This window comes from Vigna umbellata, chromosome 2 (assembly GCF_029865625.1).
Source record: "Vigna umbellata cultivar VRB3 chromosome 2, Vumbellata_1.0, whole genome shotgun sequence".
NCBI classification, from domain to species: Eukaryota; Viridiplantae; Streptophyta; class Magnoliopsida; order Fabales; family Fabaceae; genus Vigna; species Vigna umbellata.
Window position 1 is genome coordinate 11,883,605 of NC_142166.1, and position 15,854 is coordinate 11,899,458.

General features: G+C 30.3%; 1 protein-coding gene and 1 long non-coding RNA gene across 2 annotated transcripts; one reads left to right on the forward strand and one right to left on the reverse strand.

Annotated features, from left to right (window-relative positions):
• Window positions 1-12,329: 12,329 nt before the first annotated feature.
• Window positions 12,330-15,505, forward strand: LOC124844172 (cyclic dof factor 1-like). Its single transcript, XM_047321056.2, has 2 exons — window positions 12,330-12,738; window positions 13,871-15,505. Exons 1-2 carry the CDS (start codon window positions 12,529-12,531, stop codon window positions 15,110-15,112), a joined length of 1,452 nt encoding a protein of 483 aa, XP_047177012.2. The 5' UTR covers window positions 12,330-12,528; the 3' UTR covers window positions 15,113-15,505.
• Window positions 13,518-14,334, reverse strand: LOC148203427 (uncharacterized). The gene is made up of 2 exons (XR_015784129.1): window positions 14,195-14,334; window positions 13,518-13,991 (listed from the first exon to the last, which is right to left on the reverse strand). It is a non-coding gene; the product is annotated as an uncharacterized LOC148203427 (long non-coding RNA).
• Window positions 15,506-15,854: the final 349 nt, after the last annotated feature.

The window sequence follows — 15,854 nt, forward strand, 5'->3', positions numbered from 1 at the left end:
GTTGTCAGTGTGAAAGAGCCATTTGGGAATTAAAATGTCTGGAGTTACAAATGGTGAACCAACTCAATCGAAATCGATCTTTTAACTTCTTATATCACATTATTTAATGGTAAAATGACAACGGATCTCTGATTAAACTAATAATAATACTTCTTTTAGAAACAGTATGATGGTAAAAGAACAATGGTATTTCTTATGAATGTGTTCTCCTTTCCCTGAATTAATTTCTAATTTTTGTATTCATTTAAAGTCAAAACCAGCACTGGAACATATCCTAACACAAACTGGTCCAAATTTGTGACTGTTCTTCTTTAAAAATTCAGAAACCAGCACTGGAACATAACTGGTAAGGCCAAATAAGTGGGTAGTAGCATTGGAGTTTATATATGATATGTGGCATGCCAAACTAGGACATATATTCTTCATATGTTATTAAATTGGAATGAGAAGAATTAATTAACATCTATGCAAATCAAAGTAAAAAATGTGATATATATACGAAGAATCTAAAATAAGGAAAAAAACATGTTATTTCATAAAACGTCAAACTAAATTGTTTGGTTTAATTCACATTAATCTTGCTAATGTAAAATAAACCTTGCCTAAAGGTGATAAAAGTATTTTATGACCTTTATACATTATTATTCTAAGCGCATCAAAATGTACTTAATCAAACATAAAAATGAAGTGTTTGATATATTTTTAACTTACAAAATTGAAGTGGGGGAATCACTTAAAATTAAAATGATCAAACCATATAAATGTGGTGAATATGTTTTTTTAATGATTATTGTGTAAAAGAAAGTATTATTAATCAAGTAAATCCACCATACTCATTTGAATATAATAGAGTAACTTATAGAAAAAATAAGACTCTTAAGAAAATGATGAATGATATATTTATTAATTATAGTGCTCTTAATAATCTTTGGGGAGAAGTACTTCTTATAACATGTTTTTTTATAAAATGCAATACATCATAAGAAAAATGATAAAAAATCCATATAGCCTGTGGGAGTGTCTAGCTAAATTAGTGTTACCAGATCCTAAGAAAGGAAACTAAGTTCCAAAAACTTTTGATTATGTTTTTAGGCTATGCTGAACATAATGTTTCCTATAGGTTTCTTGTTCTTAAAAGTGATGTATTATAATACTACAATGAAGACGAACAATGTTGAGTTCTTTAAACATGTTTTTCTTTTAAAGGTTAAGGATACATCATACCAACATATAAATATTGTTAGTGATGCATTGTGTGAAGATTTGAGGAGAAGTAAAAGACAAATAAAAGAAACTTATTTTGGAAATGTGTTTACATGTACCAAATTGAAAATGATCCAATAAGTTTTTTAGATGTTACTAGTGCTCTCGATGTAAAACATTAGGATATGATCATTAAGACTGAAATTGATTTATTTAAGAAAAATAACACCTAAACCTTAGTAGATTTTCCTAAAGAAGCAAAACTCATTGGTTGAAAGTGGATCTTTAGAAAATGTATCATCCTCATAGAACCCTTATAAAAGTATAAGACAAGATTACCGAAAGACTCTACATTAAACCTAACATATATTACTTTGATACATTTTTGTCACTAGGATTTTCTCCATTTGAGAGTTGTTAGCTTTAACATCAATATATAAATCAGTTATTCACCAAATAGATGTTAAGACAACCTTTTTGAATGGTGAACTAGGGAAAAAAATTTATATGACTCAATTTGAAAGGTACGTAACTCCTGGTTAAGAGAACAATGTATGCAAACTTTTAAAATATTTATATGAACCAAAACATAATACAAAACAATGACATGAAAAAGTTCATAATGTTTTACTTTATGATGAGATTGATAAGTGTGTGTATAAAAATTTTGAAAGAGGTAAATGTATCATATGTTGATGACAAGTTAATTTTTTTACATGTGATTATATTGTTTCTAGAATAAAATTATTTTGGAATCTAAATTTGAAATGAAATTTTCAGAGTTAAAGTCACATGTAAGGGAGATAGTATATTACTATCCAAAAAAAAATATATTGAGAAACTTCTTATTGGTTTTAGGTGTGTTATCCACCAACAACACAATACTAAATGCATTAATAAATCGAGATGTGTCCATACAAAAATTGTAACAAATTGTGAGGAAATTAAATCTATTCTACTAAATATACATGTCACGCTCTAGCAACATCATCAATTGCTATATTTTAGTTTTGCACCCTCTTTTTGATCTCCTAAAAGAATAATTGGTGTTGTACATTTTCATGATTTTGGTCACATTGTATTCATTGTTCTCGTTCAAAGTAAGTAAAATTTTTGTTGGCTTACCTAAACTTTTAGTCATTTCAATGATCATGGACTTTTCACTAGGTTTAAACCTACTAACATAAGAATGACCTATTAATGTATTAGTTAATTTATGATTATGAGTCTCACATATTACTCTCAATTTCCCTCCCCCCTTCATTTATAATTTCTTTACCCCATAATTTAAATGGACAATTACAAACTTTTGTACCAATTACAAAATTTGTAAATCTTTTTTATATATCATATCTTCATCATCCCTTTTACCTCCTAACAACACGTGTTTTTCTTTTTTATTTTTCATTTATTGTATTAGACTCACATCAAAATGACAATTACAAAAACTTATTCTAAATATTACCCTATACATTTATGGAAGTAAGTTATCTTGCATATCAAATACCTATACAAATACATTATAATATAATTATATGACTTATGTAATGTTTTTCTCACTAAACAAGTATGTACCTAAAAAAAGGTTTAAAAAAATTGCATTAGTTTAACTTTGAAATTGTACAATCCAGAACTTCAGTATATTTTTTTTTTCCAAATTATGCACTCCAAAGTCAATTTATGACATTCAAATTGCACATTCCAAAATACAAATTTAAGTTTTGAATTATCTAATCTATAATGCATTTCATATTTTCATATGTATGTTAGATTGCACAACCAATAAGCCAAATTTGACTTCTAAAATATATTCATTACGAAATCTAAAAGTCAATTTTGACTTTCAATTGGACAGTCCATGGCTCAGAAATGTTTTGTAAATAATGTTTTGAATTGTGCAAGAATTTGGAAGGTCTCCCGTTTGCATAATCCAAAAGTTAAATTCAAAATCGTAAATCAAAGAAAAACTACAAAATTAAACCTTCGCTTTTGTTACTATTTTTACTTCACCACACATCCAAGAAGTCAATGTTCATTCTACATTTCAAGTACCACCACAATCATGAACATGAATTATGTAAAATATAGAAGCCACTACAATACTAACATAGAATTTTAAAAATTTATGAGGTGCATAAAGAAATGGTTGAAGAAGCTAGCTTACTAATATGCATAAGCCGATGCTCCAATAGCATATTAGATAATTTCTTTTCGCACCCCAATTTTCCTCTACATGCTTATAAATATGAAAAACTTCACTCCATCTTTAAAAACTAAAGTTTGAATTGCACATTTTATAGTATAAAGAGGCTTCTAGATTCTGCATTTAAGAACCTTTTTTTACTTTTTGATTATATAATTTGTCTTGAACAATCCAAAAGTCATTTATTGCATTATAAAAGTTTAGATTGCCCAATTTAAAAGTCATTTTTTTTTTTATTTTAGCATTGTGTAGTCCAAAAACTTCATTGACTTCTAGATTATACAATTTTGAAAATCATTCTTTTACATAAGAAAATTACTTTCTGAATGTAAAATTTGGAGCACTTTCTTTCCATCCCGACACAAGACCTAAACAAATGTAACAACTAGACAAGGAACAACAATGATAAGGAGATGGTCACAACAACAACAATTACATGTCGCGGTGAGGATGACAATAACAGAGGACAATTTTATCTTTTCAACCACCATAATGGGGGTGCACATAAAAATTATGTGGGTGGAGAAAAATATGGCCAACCGAGTAATGCTTGTTATGTAGCAAGTCAGTAACAAACCAGACCCAATAGACCGTATTCTTGGAATCAACTTCCTTGTGGACCCAAAGTTGTGGGTATCAATGACCCATAACTATGCATGTTCAATACAATTTATTTTGTTGTGCTTTAAAAATATTAGTTTCTAGATGAGCTAAATAAATATTAACTGATAAAAAGTTCTTTTAAATAACGTTATTAATACACTAATCTATAAGACCCAAACTAAAATAAAAATCTTGTAAAGTTCCGAAGTAAATTGACCACTTACTCTTGCAATCACAGATTTTTTATACAAAATGTGAATTAGATTCGACATTTACTAGGCAATGGTCAAACTCTCATTGCTATGTATTTTTTTGAGTTTTTTTTTTCTGGATACGTTTCTTTTGGGTCTTTGATGAGAAAGGTAATTAGGTATAGTACTTAATTACTAATTTTAAACAAAAGCTTTTGGTGTTTTCTGGTCAGAAAAAAACGAAAAAGGGAAGAATGAGGCAACTCCACAATAGGAATGATACTTGGTCCTAGGTTTGATTCTCACACACGAAGTTGCATAGTTTGAACGTTGTGCTTTCTCCTTAATTTACTAATCTTTAATTAACTAAAAGCTGTTGGTGAGCATCACATCAAAGTTTTGGCATATTCATAATATTAAATAGGATGTTAAATGAGGCTCAACCGCCCATGAGGCCGCCCCAACCATTATCAAAACCCACTTTTAATCACTCAAACTACTGAATTAGACGTCTTAATCTTTCTTTAACTAATTTAAATTCTCCCTCACCTTAACATAATTTATATGATTTTTAGTATACCTACGAATACTTCTGTTTGTAGAAATATATGATTTTTCTTACAAAATCAATTTTGAGTAGTTGAATGTCCTCCTTTTCAAACATAAGCTCGAAACAATAATAAAAAATAAAATACTCATTTCGATAAGAGATTAAAAAAATAAGTAATAATCGATTTTGTATGAAGATAAGTATAAGAGATAAACAAATGCGAAACTTGTTGACCTCTAGCACACTACCTTTTCTTTTCCTTACGTGTACCATTATTACTTTCCTTTATATTATAATCTCCCACTAAGAGGGACACGTGTCCCGTTTAAGGAATGTACTTTGTTAAAGCCACCCAGTGGTCAGAAGAAACTTGCACGGATGACCACCACGTGTCCTTTTGTTGGACACGTGTTGCGAACCCAGCGGCTTTCATAAGGTCGAACAGGAAAAGTTTGAGTTGAAAAATGGTGGAGCTGATGTGGAAGAAGAGAAAGGCACATCAATCATTTTTCTATTTTTGGTTCTTTCTATTCAGTTAAATAAATAGTTTTTTATTTTTTATTTGTTTAATTTTCCACTAATCTTCTAACGTGTAGCTTTTCTAACTTTCTTTTTCCTTTTTTTTTCTAAATATACAGATCATTTGCTTTGTCAAACCCAGTTATTGAGAATCAGAACTTCAGAGAACAAACAGGTTTGCGTGAAAGAAGACACCAATATTTTAAAATAAAAAATAAAAAAACTCGATGTATACCGTACATAACAATATTAACGTTCATAGTAATGTTTTAAAAGTTATATCTAAAGTAGTATAATTAATTCACAATATAAAATCGTTTACCCTAACAATGTATTAAGAATAAATTTTATTACAAAGGTGTATATATATGTGCGGGTAATAATAATAGAGCAAAATATCTTCAAGGAAGGAGAATAAAAAACATAACATCTTTCCTCTGCGTAATTCATTGGTTTTATAATTTTACTAGTGAAGTTACATAATTATACACATGTATATTATTGCATTAAAATAATATGATTTAAAAAATATATTATTTAAAAGGATATTATATATGTGATTATTATGTTTAAGTAAGAATTTATATAATATCTATTAGTAAAATTTGATAATTAGTATGTTAGGATAAAGTTTAAGGATTTTGAAATTTTGATTAAGTAGTACAACAAAATACACAACATGAAAAATGTTTTTTTAAAAGATCATAAATTATGGGAAAAAAGTTTTGCGAGACATGATTACTTTGTTTCAAATATGGTAACACAATTCTTAGTCTTGGTTCCATCTCATAAGTACAAATTTTAACAAACGACAAATTATATAATATTTAAGTATATGTTGTATTTAACAAAATATATTTTAAGCTTATCACTAGTTTGAAAGAAATGTCTTGATTTTCTTCTATCGATCTATAAAATTAACAAAGTATAAGTCTACATTAATATCACTTGAAATATAAGTTAAATTTATTTTCTTTTAAGAACCATATTGACACAATATTGTATCTTTCTATTTGAGTTATTTGTCTTCTACAATATTTGTTTTTATTTTGTTTTGAGTAAAAACTCTTTCCTAATGCAAAAACATCATATAATGTTATTGTTTCTCAGTCTTTTACGTCGAATTTGAAATCGACGTCATATCGAGAGACGTTAAATTGACGTTGAACATGGAACAATTCGACGAAAAACAACAAATTTCAGTTTTTTATATTTTATAAAGCATGAACTATGAACGTGTAGTATAGTATCAACAACAAACAAGTTCAATCAAACAATAACAACAACAGCAACAACAACAACAACAAACAGGTCCAACCAAACAAAAACAACAAACAATAGTTTAAAAAAAACAAGTTCAACAAATAAGTTTTTCAAAACGAAAACAAAACTAACCTTCAAAAGTGGGTTCGTCAAAATAAAGTATTGTCACCAGTGAGAAATAAAGCAGATTGCGCCTATGAAAGACAAGAACACGAAAATAATCGGTCAAAACAAACAAAATCATATCTAATTAAAGTAGTTAATTAACATGCATTTGTAACAAATGAAAGAAAGATTACATGTGATGGTTGTCAAACTTCGTTCCATAAAAGTTTGAGTAGAGAAGAGGGTATCGCGCGCTAAGATAAAGTGAATGAATTTTCATTCTCCCGCTTAAATTTTTATTGAATTCACTAACTTTTTAACGTCTAACGCTGGGCAATTCGATGTTTTATATCCTTTTGACGTCTGATACTAGGGAATTCGACGTCATACGTAAATACATTTTTACCTTCGCGCCAAACATTTTCGCAAAATTTACCCGATATAACAAATTGATGTTGAATTACAATTTTAAACAACGTTTAATAATTGCATTTATTTACAAAAATATCACCAATCATTTTTAACGTTGGTTATTCCGTTGTTAGACTTTGAACACATGACATTATATACGCTGTTTTTGCACTAGTAACTATAGTTAACTATTAGGATGTTACTTGAAGAAGGTATTACTTTTTAATGTTGAATAAAGTGTATTTAATGCATTTTTATATCCACATTCATTATATATTAGAAGATGAAGCTATCTAAGTTTAAAAACCCTAGAGAGGGGTTTTCAATAACTGCTTTTATCAAACTTTCTATAAAGTTATCCTTTAAAGAAAAACATAAAGACGAACATGATTTGTAAGTGTCCAAATGTTATTAAATTATTTTTGTGTTCTCAGAGCTTGTGGAAAACATTTTTGTATAAACTAGAAGAGATATCATATCTTTATATGTTATAAGATGCTAACACTCTCTAGTCAGCAAACACGTGTAATTTACTTGATCAAATCTTTATGTAAATTTAGTTTGTTTAGTTAATAAAAATAGTTGTGCTTCAAAAAATACTTAATGTCTTAGTCATGAATAATTATTTAAACATTAATTTATATTAACCAATGGTTCCAAATAATTTTCAATGAGTTAACCATGAGTAGCTGAGTTCCACAAAATATTCAAGTTTTCATAAATGAACAACTAAGTGTTCAAATAATAATTAGATTTTAGACAAGAGTAACTATATTCCATATAATACTTGATTTATAATTTATAACATTAGTTTGCATAGTAAAATTTAATAAGTTAATTGAGAATTGAACGTAATATGTGTTATTTAGACAAACCAAGTAAAAACTTGTTATATGTTTATTGTCTCATATCTAAATTTGAAAGGTGAACGAGAATTTAAGCCTATGCATGTTTTGTCGGAAACCACGATCCCAAAAGAGTCGGGATTGATCCAATACTTTTATTGAAGGCAGTTTGGAACAGGTATATATTTTTATATTCTCCAAAGTTAAGATTTCTCAAAACAACCAACCTCAAAAATTACGAATTTTAAAAATAATTAATATTTATTTAACTGATAAACAATATTATTTAAAATAGTTAAATAATTTTTTAAACCAAAAGGTAATATTTCTTACTAAAAAATTAATTTATTACTATATTAACTGATTTATTATAATTTTTTTTAATAATTTTTTTTCACTGTGATGAGGAAGTTGATTCTTATCTTTCATATGAATATTTTTGTGAAAAAAGTTGACTTAAATTATTCTTAAAAACATGCTTTTTAAGCAATTCAAACGCGAAAAATATATTTGTACGTTTGTTTTTGTACTAAATGTCTCACAATATTAAAACAAATATATAACAACCAATTACAAAATACATAGTTACTAGATATTCGCATACCAACTTGTTGGAAATTTAAATTTTTTGAAAAAAAAAAATAATGAATAACCTTTCTAGACTGAATAAGGTTTCTAGACTGAATTATTTAATGAACTAATTTTGTGAACAACGTCTAAGAAAATAAAGTGTCTTTCTCTTTAATAAACTATATGAGTAACAAGCTAGTGTTTTATGAACAAGAAAGTCTATTTCTTTTATAACACTAAAGTTGAAAGAAAGTTTCATTCAATACAATGTTAACTCAAGCAAAAGGTCTTAAATAGCCTTTAAAAAAGCATATAACGTTTTATATCATCTGATGATTATACATGTTGTATGCTTTACCAAATGATGCATTTATTAATGACATGACAAATGATAAAATGTTTTGAACATCGGTTTAACGTTTATCAACGTTCAAAAGATATGATCAAAATCACTATACCCAAGAAAAAGACGTTATGAGAAATGAAGAACATTCTAGGAATGTTTTTCTTGAACCCTTCTGCTTTGTCACATCATACAAGTTCGATTTTGCTAAAGGTTATGAAAAGTCTATGAACCTTTACAAAGTAGACTAAAGTTTGACTTCCAATCTAAAGACTACTTACTCTTTTGAAGTCAATTATTTTGTCTAACGATTTTCAAGAAAAGCTACATAATATTGAAGCTTGAGAAGAAAAAGAAGAATGGAATAGTGAAGTCATGAACAAACAAGTTTACCATGCTCATATATAGTTTGAATATATATATTTTCTAGAAGAGAAAAATCTTAACAAATCACCCTCTCTTTTGAGAATTATCAATTTGTACCTTTGCTCATAACATTGTTTGTGTTGTAAATTTTGAAAAGAATTCAAACACTTAGTGTTTAACTCAGTTGAGTTAAAAAGACTAAATGTCTTATTTAAGGTTGAGACCAGAAGTGGTGAGAATAGTTGTAAACCAGGAGTGATTAAACTTAGACTAGTCGTGTTAATTAGGTGAACCAAGAGTGGTAAGAATACTTGTTGTAAATCTAAAGAGGTAAAACTCGTATAATCTTTTCAAGGATTAGTGGAGCTCTTTAAGAGTTATTAAGAGAGGACTGAACTTAGCTTAAGCCTAGTGAACTAGTATAAAATATGTGTTTTACTGCTTTGCTCTTTGAAACATTTTTCTTTTAAGCACTTATAAAAAACCACTGTCTAAGCATCTTATACAAATTATATCCTTTACAAATAGTTAGATACTATGTTTTTCTATGTTTCATCATTTTCTTTGTTTATTGTGGATTTCATGTAGTAACAATGTAAGTCTTCATCTAATTTCTTCACTGACATTACACTTTTTCAAGATATTCATTTTTTTTAATCTCTCTTATATATCATTTTCATTTGTGAATAACTCCTCTTTAATGAAATCTAAAATAAAACTTATATCTTTTATATCAACTTTGAATATTTCTAGCTTATCTTTAATTTTGTTTCCAGAGGACACCATATAAACTTCCTTTAACAAGCAAAACTTAACAAATTTTGAGTAATTTCATAAACATATAAGACATAAAAAAATTAATTTGACACTTGAAATTTTAATGTCAATTATTTCACCTTTCACAGCAAGTTGTTTTTCATTCTCAATTCTTACTAACAAATATTTGATTTGTTACCTTTGAAACACGTAGTTTATACAACTACTATCCATAAACCAACATTTTGTCAATTTGTTAACTGTAACACATGATGTTACAAAATGTAATTACTTAATTGTCTAATACTTTTTTATCCTTTACAACTCAAACTTCCATACCACATTTAACGCTTCTCATTTCCTCGACATTTTTTTAAAATAATTCTAAATTTCTTTTAATAACTTTAGGATCACGATCTTAATAAGAATTATCAGAGAAACATCAATAAATAAATATGAATTCAATTTTTTTTCATTTTGATTTAAATAATAAATCAACTATATCATTTTCTTATATAGCTTTCCATAAATCTAATCCTTCTGAATAAGTTATAACTTCTACAAATCATAACTATTTCTTTCATTAAATATAAAATAACAATTTGTGAAAAATTTTCCTTATATTCTATCGGTCTTGTAAGAACATCATCCTACGGTTGAGATTTTAGAACTTTTAAAAATATGATAGATATAAAAGATTTCTTAAAAAAATGATTTAAATAAAAAAATCAAATAAATATTCTCAACAAAATTCTTTCCAGGAACATATATTAATAATTTAAAGAGCTTGAATACTTGTATTATATATAATATTTTAGATTAAAAAGTGATAAGTAAGTGATTGTATACGCTACTTATATTAATAAATTAATTAAAGTGTTTTAGGCATGGCAAATAGAGTTGGAGTTAGACAAAGGGATATAAAGTTGAGCCTTTTATTTGACACTTGTTGTGCATATAACTATATATATATATATATATATATATATATATATATATATATATATATATATATATTCTTTTGCTAAGTGAGTTGTTGCAGGAATTTTGTTTATTTTCAAGTAAATTAATGAACGCAAAATATGATTACGCTTCTTTCAATATCACGGAATAATCTTATTTGTTCTCAATAGCGACATCTTATTGCCTTTGCAATAACATCAAATAGCCAACTCTATTAACTATTAATTTATTTCGCTTTTTTATTGGTTTTAACACTTTTTTGGGGTTTTGGGTTCTCTCCTAACTGCCAACCCTATTAATTTAACTCCTGGTATAGAATCAGCATATACAATACCATAATATGACACTATTTTTTTTTTCTCTTAATTAAATATTATGAAAGAAGCTAAAAAGTCTCAAAAGAGATTATTGAGAATTAAAAAGAGATAGCATGTAATCACTTTTTCTTTCTTTCTTTTCACACTTCTAAAATTTGTATCTGTTTGCATTTTTCATGAATAAATTTTTAACTACAGTGTTACGACTTTTTTATTATCACTTTTTAAGTAAAAAGAATTCTTTTCATCTCAACAGTTTTGGTAAAAACATATATTAAATGTTAACATGCATTATTGAGATAAATAATTTACTTTTTACATACTCACACTGTCAATATAAAATTTTATCCTTATCAATCAATTGAAAAACATTTTAAATATATTTTATTAATTATCATTAGCGATTTATATACGGAAAAGATAAAAAGCCTTCTACACCAACTCTCTATTAGGGATAAAGTCTACGGAATTAGCATGAAATTTTAGATTTTAGCTCCAACGTTGCCAATGTTGAACAAAAAATATTAAATTCTACAATAAACCATTTTTCAATACACTCTAAAGTAAAAATACACCTTTCTTTTAAAAAAGTTAATAGTATATATTCTTTTATTATTCTAAAACATTTAAATTTTGATTTAATCGTCCGCTTTTTTTCTCTTCAATTTTAAAATGTGTAGTTTTTGTTCTCCAAATGCTAACTAAAACCATTTTTTGTTTTCAAATTATTTTTCTGAAGGAAAGATGTATTTCAAAATTAAAAAAAGCTAAAAGTAAAAGAATAAAATGGGACTGAAATAATAATTTATTAAAAGCAATAATACAATCATGTTCAATTTATTTATTAAATTTTTGACAGAGAGAGGGAAGAAGTCCATGTAGCGTAGTTTTGGTTGGACAATATTATGAACAAAGCAACCAATAAAAATGTTTCACGAAGGCTAAAACTGCGGTACCCTCGATGAAGACGCTGACGTGGCGGCGAGTGGGGTGCACAGAAAGAGAGTGCAACTCAGAGAATCAAACACTTGAAAAGAAAATCTATTCCAAGCCACAAAAACTTGTGGCCATGAATCAAAACCCCTCTGTGACGTGGCACCCTGCACTCGTTTAAACGGATCAAAATCCACCTCGTCCTGCTTCCATTGCCAACTTTCATCAAAACCCAAACCTCAAAAAAACCGAACACACTGTAACAGACACAACACCTGCAGCAGTAGAAGTAACCAACCACCCTGCTTCAATCATAACACACGTAAACCTAACACAGACCACCTCGCGCGTTTTCCTTTGTGTCGTTGCCGTTTCAATTCTCAGAAAATGCTCGAAAATAAGGACCCTGCAATTAGGCTCTTCGGCCAGAAGATTGCCTTTTCCGGAGAACCCGACGCTCCGACCATTGCCGCCGCTCACACCCCCTCGCCACCGCCGCCGGTGGATTATGTCAGAGACGCAGAAGAAGAAGGAGAAGAAGAAGTAGATGACGACGTTGCTGACTCAGAGGCTGAAGATGATGACAACAAAGACAAGGTAACGTGATTAACAGCACCTAGGTTCTAACAATTCATGGGTCGGTTCCTTTTTCAGTTCGGGTGCCAAAGTTTCCCTCTTTTCAAATTCTTCCCCAGTAATTCTTTTCTGCATCAAGTTTTTCTGTATTGGTTTTCGAATGTAAAACGGTTTTGTGTGCGTTTTTTATTTTTATTTTTATTTTTTTAAAATATTAGTTCATAATTTTGTTTTGGATTTTGAAATTTAGGATTATTATATTTTGTCTGGGGTTGCTTATTTTTCGGTTTTTGTGTATGGGATCTGGACTTCAGAAACAGAGTGCTCGAAGCAGAGTCGATTGTAAAATACATAGAATTTTTGTATTCAGTTGCAAAACCGAGCTAATTTCATGTTTTGTGCATCCTTCCCTTATTTAGAAGGGGAAGTGAGTTTTGTTTTTTTATCTGTAATTTTCTGAGTTTTTTTTTTCATTTTAGAACTGATTCAATATGCCCGAGTAACCTGGGCATTTAATTTTAGGTCAAATTGTTTTTCTTGTTGAGTAAACTGACTGGTGGAGCAGTTTTTTTGTGAACACGGTTAACTTTTAGTCCACTCATACTGCAAGTCAAATATTTCTGCTAATAATCTACCATCTGAGTTCAAAGCACCAATTTTCACTTTTAGACTTTTCTTAGCTGAGATATAACGTTTTTCACTCGTAATAATCTACTAAGGTAGCTTCTTCAATTCCAGAATTTATAAAAGGATTGTTGCTTTCATCATCTTCGTACCTGTCGTGTTCTAGAAAACATATGTTTACATCGCGAAATAGAACAACTTTCAATGGGTAAATTCATTGGTCCTGTTCGAATTACATGCTTTTCTTCATCAGTGAAGAAAACCTACCCTATACACCAAACACAGATACATTTTTTGTTTTAAAAATGGAGCAACAGAATGTTTTTACTTTTCTCCTACCTTCTTGATCTTGTGGTTGGAGTTATTTATGTCATTTGCGAGTGAGTACATCTTAGTAAAACGGTACGAACATGACAAAAACAAAATTTTGACCTCCTAACTCTGTGAATCAGCTTGTGTTTGCTTGTTGTTACTCGTTATCCCAAAGTATGCATTTCATTAATTAAGAAAAACACTGGCAAATTTTTAGGATCCTGCAGAAGAAGTTAGTGAGAAAACGAAAGAAGCTGATCTTCCTCTAAATGCTGCAGACTCTAATAACACCGCAGAGGGTCTTCAGAATCCAAACACACCTTCCATAGACGAAGAATCTGCAAAGTCAAAATCCAACAAGTCAGAAAACGATCAAACCGATCCAACCACAACAGTTTCTGCTACTGAAACCGACAACTCACTAGACAACAACAATAAAACGCTGAAAAAACCAGACAAAATTCTTCCATGTCCTCGCTGCAATAGCATGGACACCAAATTCTGTTACTACAACAACTACAATGTGAACCAGCCACGTTACTTCTGCAAAGCGTGCCAAAGGTACTGGACCGCCGGGGGCACCATGCGAAACGTGCCGGTGGGTGCAGGGAGGAGAAAGAACAAAAACTCAGCCTCTCACTATCGCCATATCACAATCTCTGAAGCACTTCAAGCTGCAAGAATCGATTCCCCAAACGCGACTCATCTTTTGAAGCCCAATGGGAGAGTCCTCAGCTTTGGTATAGACCCTCCAATTTGTGATTCCATGGCATCAGTCCTGAACCTCGCGGAGAAGAAAACGAGAAACGGGTTTCACTCCATGGAGGATCAGAGAAACAAAGATGATGACTGCTCGAGTGCATCATCCATCACCGTTTCCAATGAAGAAAGTGGGAAAAGCACGTCACAAGAATCATTGGTGCCTAACAACAACAGTTTCCTACATCATCATCATCACCATGTTCCGTGCATCTCCACCGTTCCTTGGGCTTATCCTTGGAACTCCGGGGTTCCCTCAGCACCTGCTATGTGCCCTCCAGGGTTTCCCATGTCATTTTACCCTCATGCATTTTGGAACATTCCATGGTTTCCCACACACCATGCTGCCCCAGCTCCAAGGTCTCCGGGTTCTGGTCCAAATTCTCCCACTCTCGGGAAACACTCCAGGGACGATGACTTGGCGAAGCAAGAGCACGTCCGCGAGGAACCCTCGAGGCAGAGAAACGGGTCTGTTTTGGTGCCCAAAACTTTGAGAATCGATGACCCCAGTGAGGCAGCCAAGAGTTCAATATGGGCAACTTTAGGGATCAAGAACGAGTGTGTGAGTGGGGGTGGCATGTTCAAGGGGTTCCAATCAAAGAAAGAAGAGAAAAAAGACCGTGTCATTGAAACCTCTCCTGTGTTGAGGGCCAACCCTGCAGCCTTGTCAAGATCCCTTAACTTTCACGAGAACTCTTGATTCAGTCAGCAGTTACAATAAAAACAGAAGAAGAGCAACCTTGGTAGGAGACGGTGACCATCTTTCAGCAATGGGAGTTTGGACATGAAGCGAAGGTTGGTAGTCTCTGATTTGGTCAGCATCGGTAGGAGGAACTAATCTACCAGGAGGGTTTAGTTGGCGGAGCTGGGAAGTCGCAACTAATTTCTCTCTTTCATGTCAGTAACACTATATATTTTTTTTCCCTTTTTATGTACTTAGTTTGGTGAGTTTGAGTTGATGTACATATATATAAATATATGTGAAAATACTTGCTAGAGATGGAAAAAGGTCTTTACCATGTATAAAAATTCAGAGCTAGTGTATTTTGATCTTTCATATGAAAATGGAAAATGAGACTGCTTCTGTTTTTGATGTTTGGTTGTTTGTGGGAAAGTTGTGGATGCTTTGCTATATATGTGAGTAGAGGTATTATTATTATGAAGCATCTGCTTTTTGAAAAGAGGTAAAAATAAAATGTATAGAAACAGAAGAGGGCAATGTGCGAAGGTAGTGGATAATGTAACGAGAGTGATATGGCAGGTGTGTTGTTAGAAAGCTAAAAAAGATTAAAGTTAGTGAAGACAGCATTGGTTATTCCCAGAGTTGCATGGTGATGAAGTGTGAAGGTATAATGGAATGAGAATGAAGATCTTTTCACTTAAACCCTCCTTTGGAGTCGTCAGGATAAACTTGCATCTAAAATATGCCAGCTAGCTCTACT

Excerpts from the sequence above, each read along its gene's own strand:
- LOC124844172 (XM_047321056.2), top strand. The coding sequence starts at position 12,529 with ATGCTCGAAAATAAGGACCCTGCAATTAGGCTCTTCGGCCAGAAGATT. Across the intron at positions 12,739-13,870 it reads ATGATGACAACAAAGACAAG|GATCCTGCAGAAGAAGTTAG; the intron begins GTAACGTGATTA and ends GCAAATTTTTAG.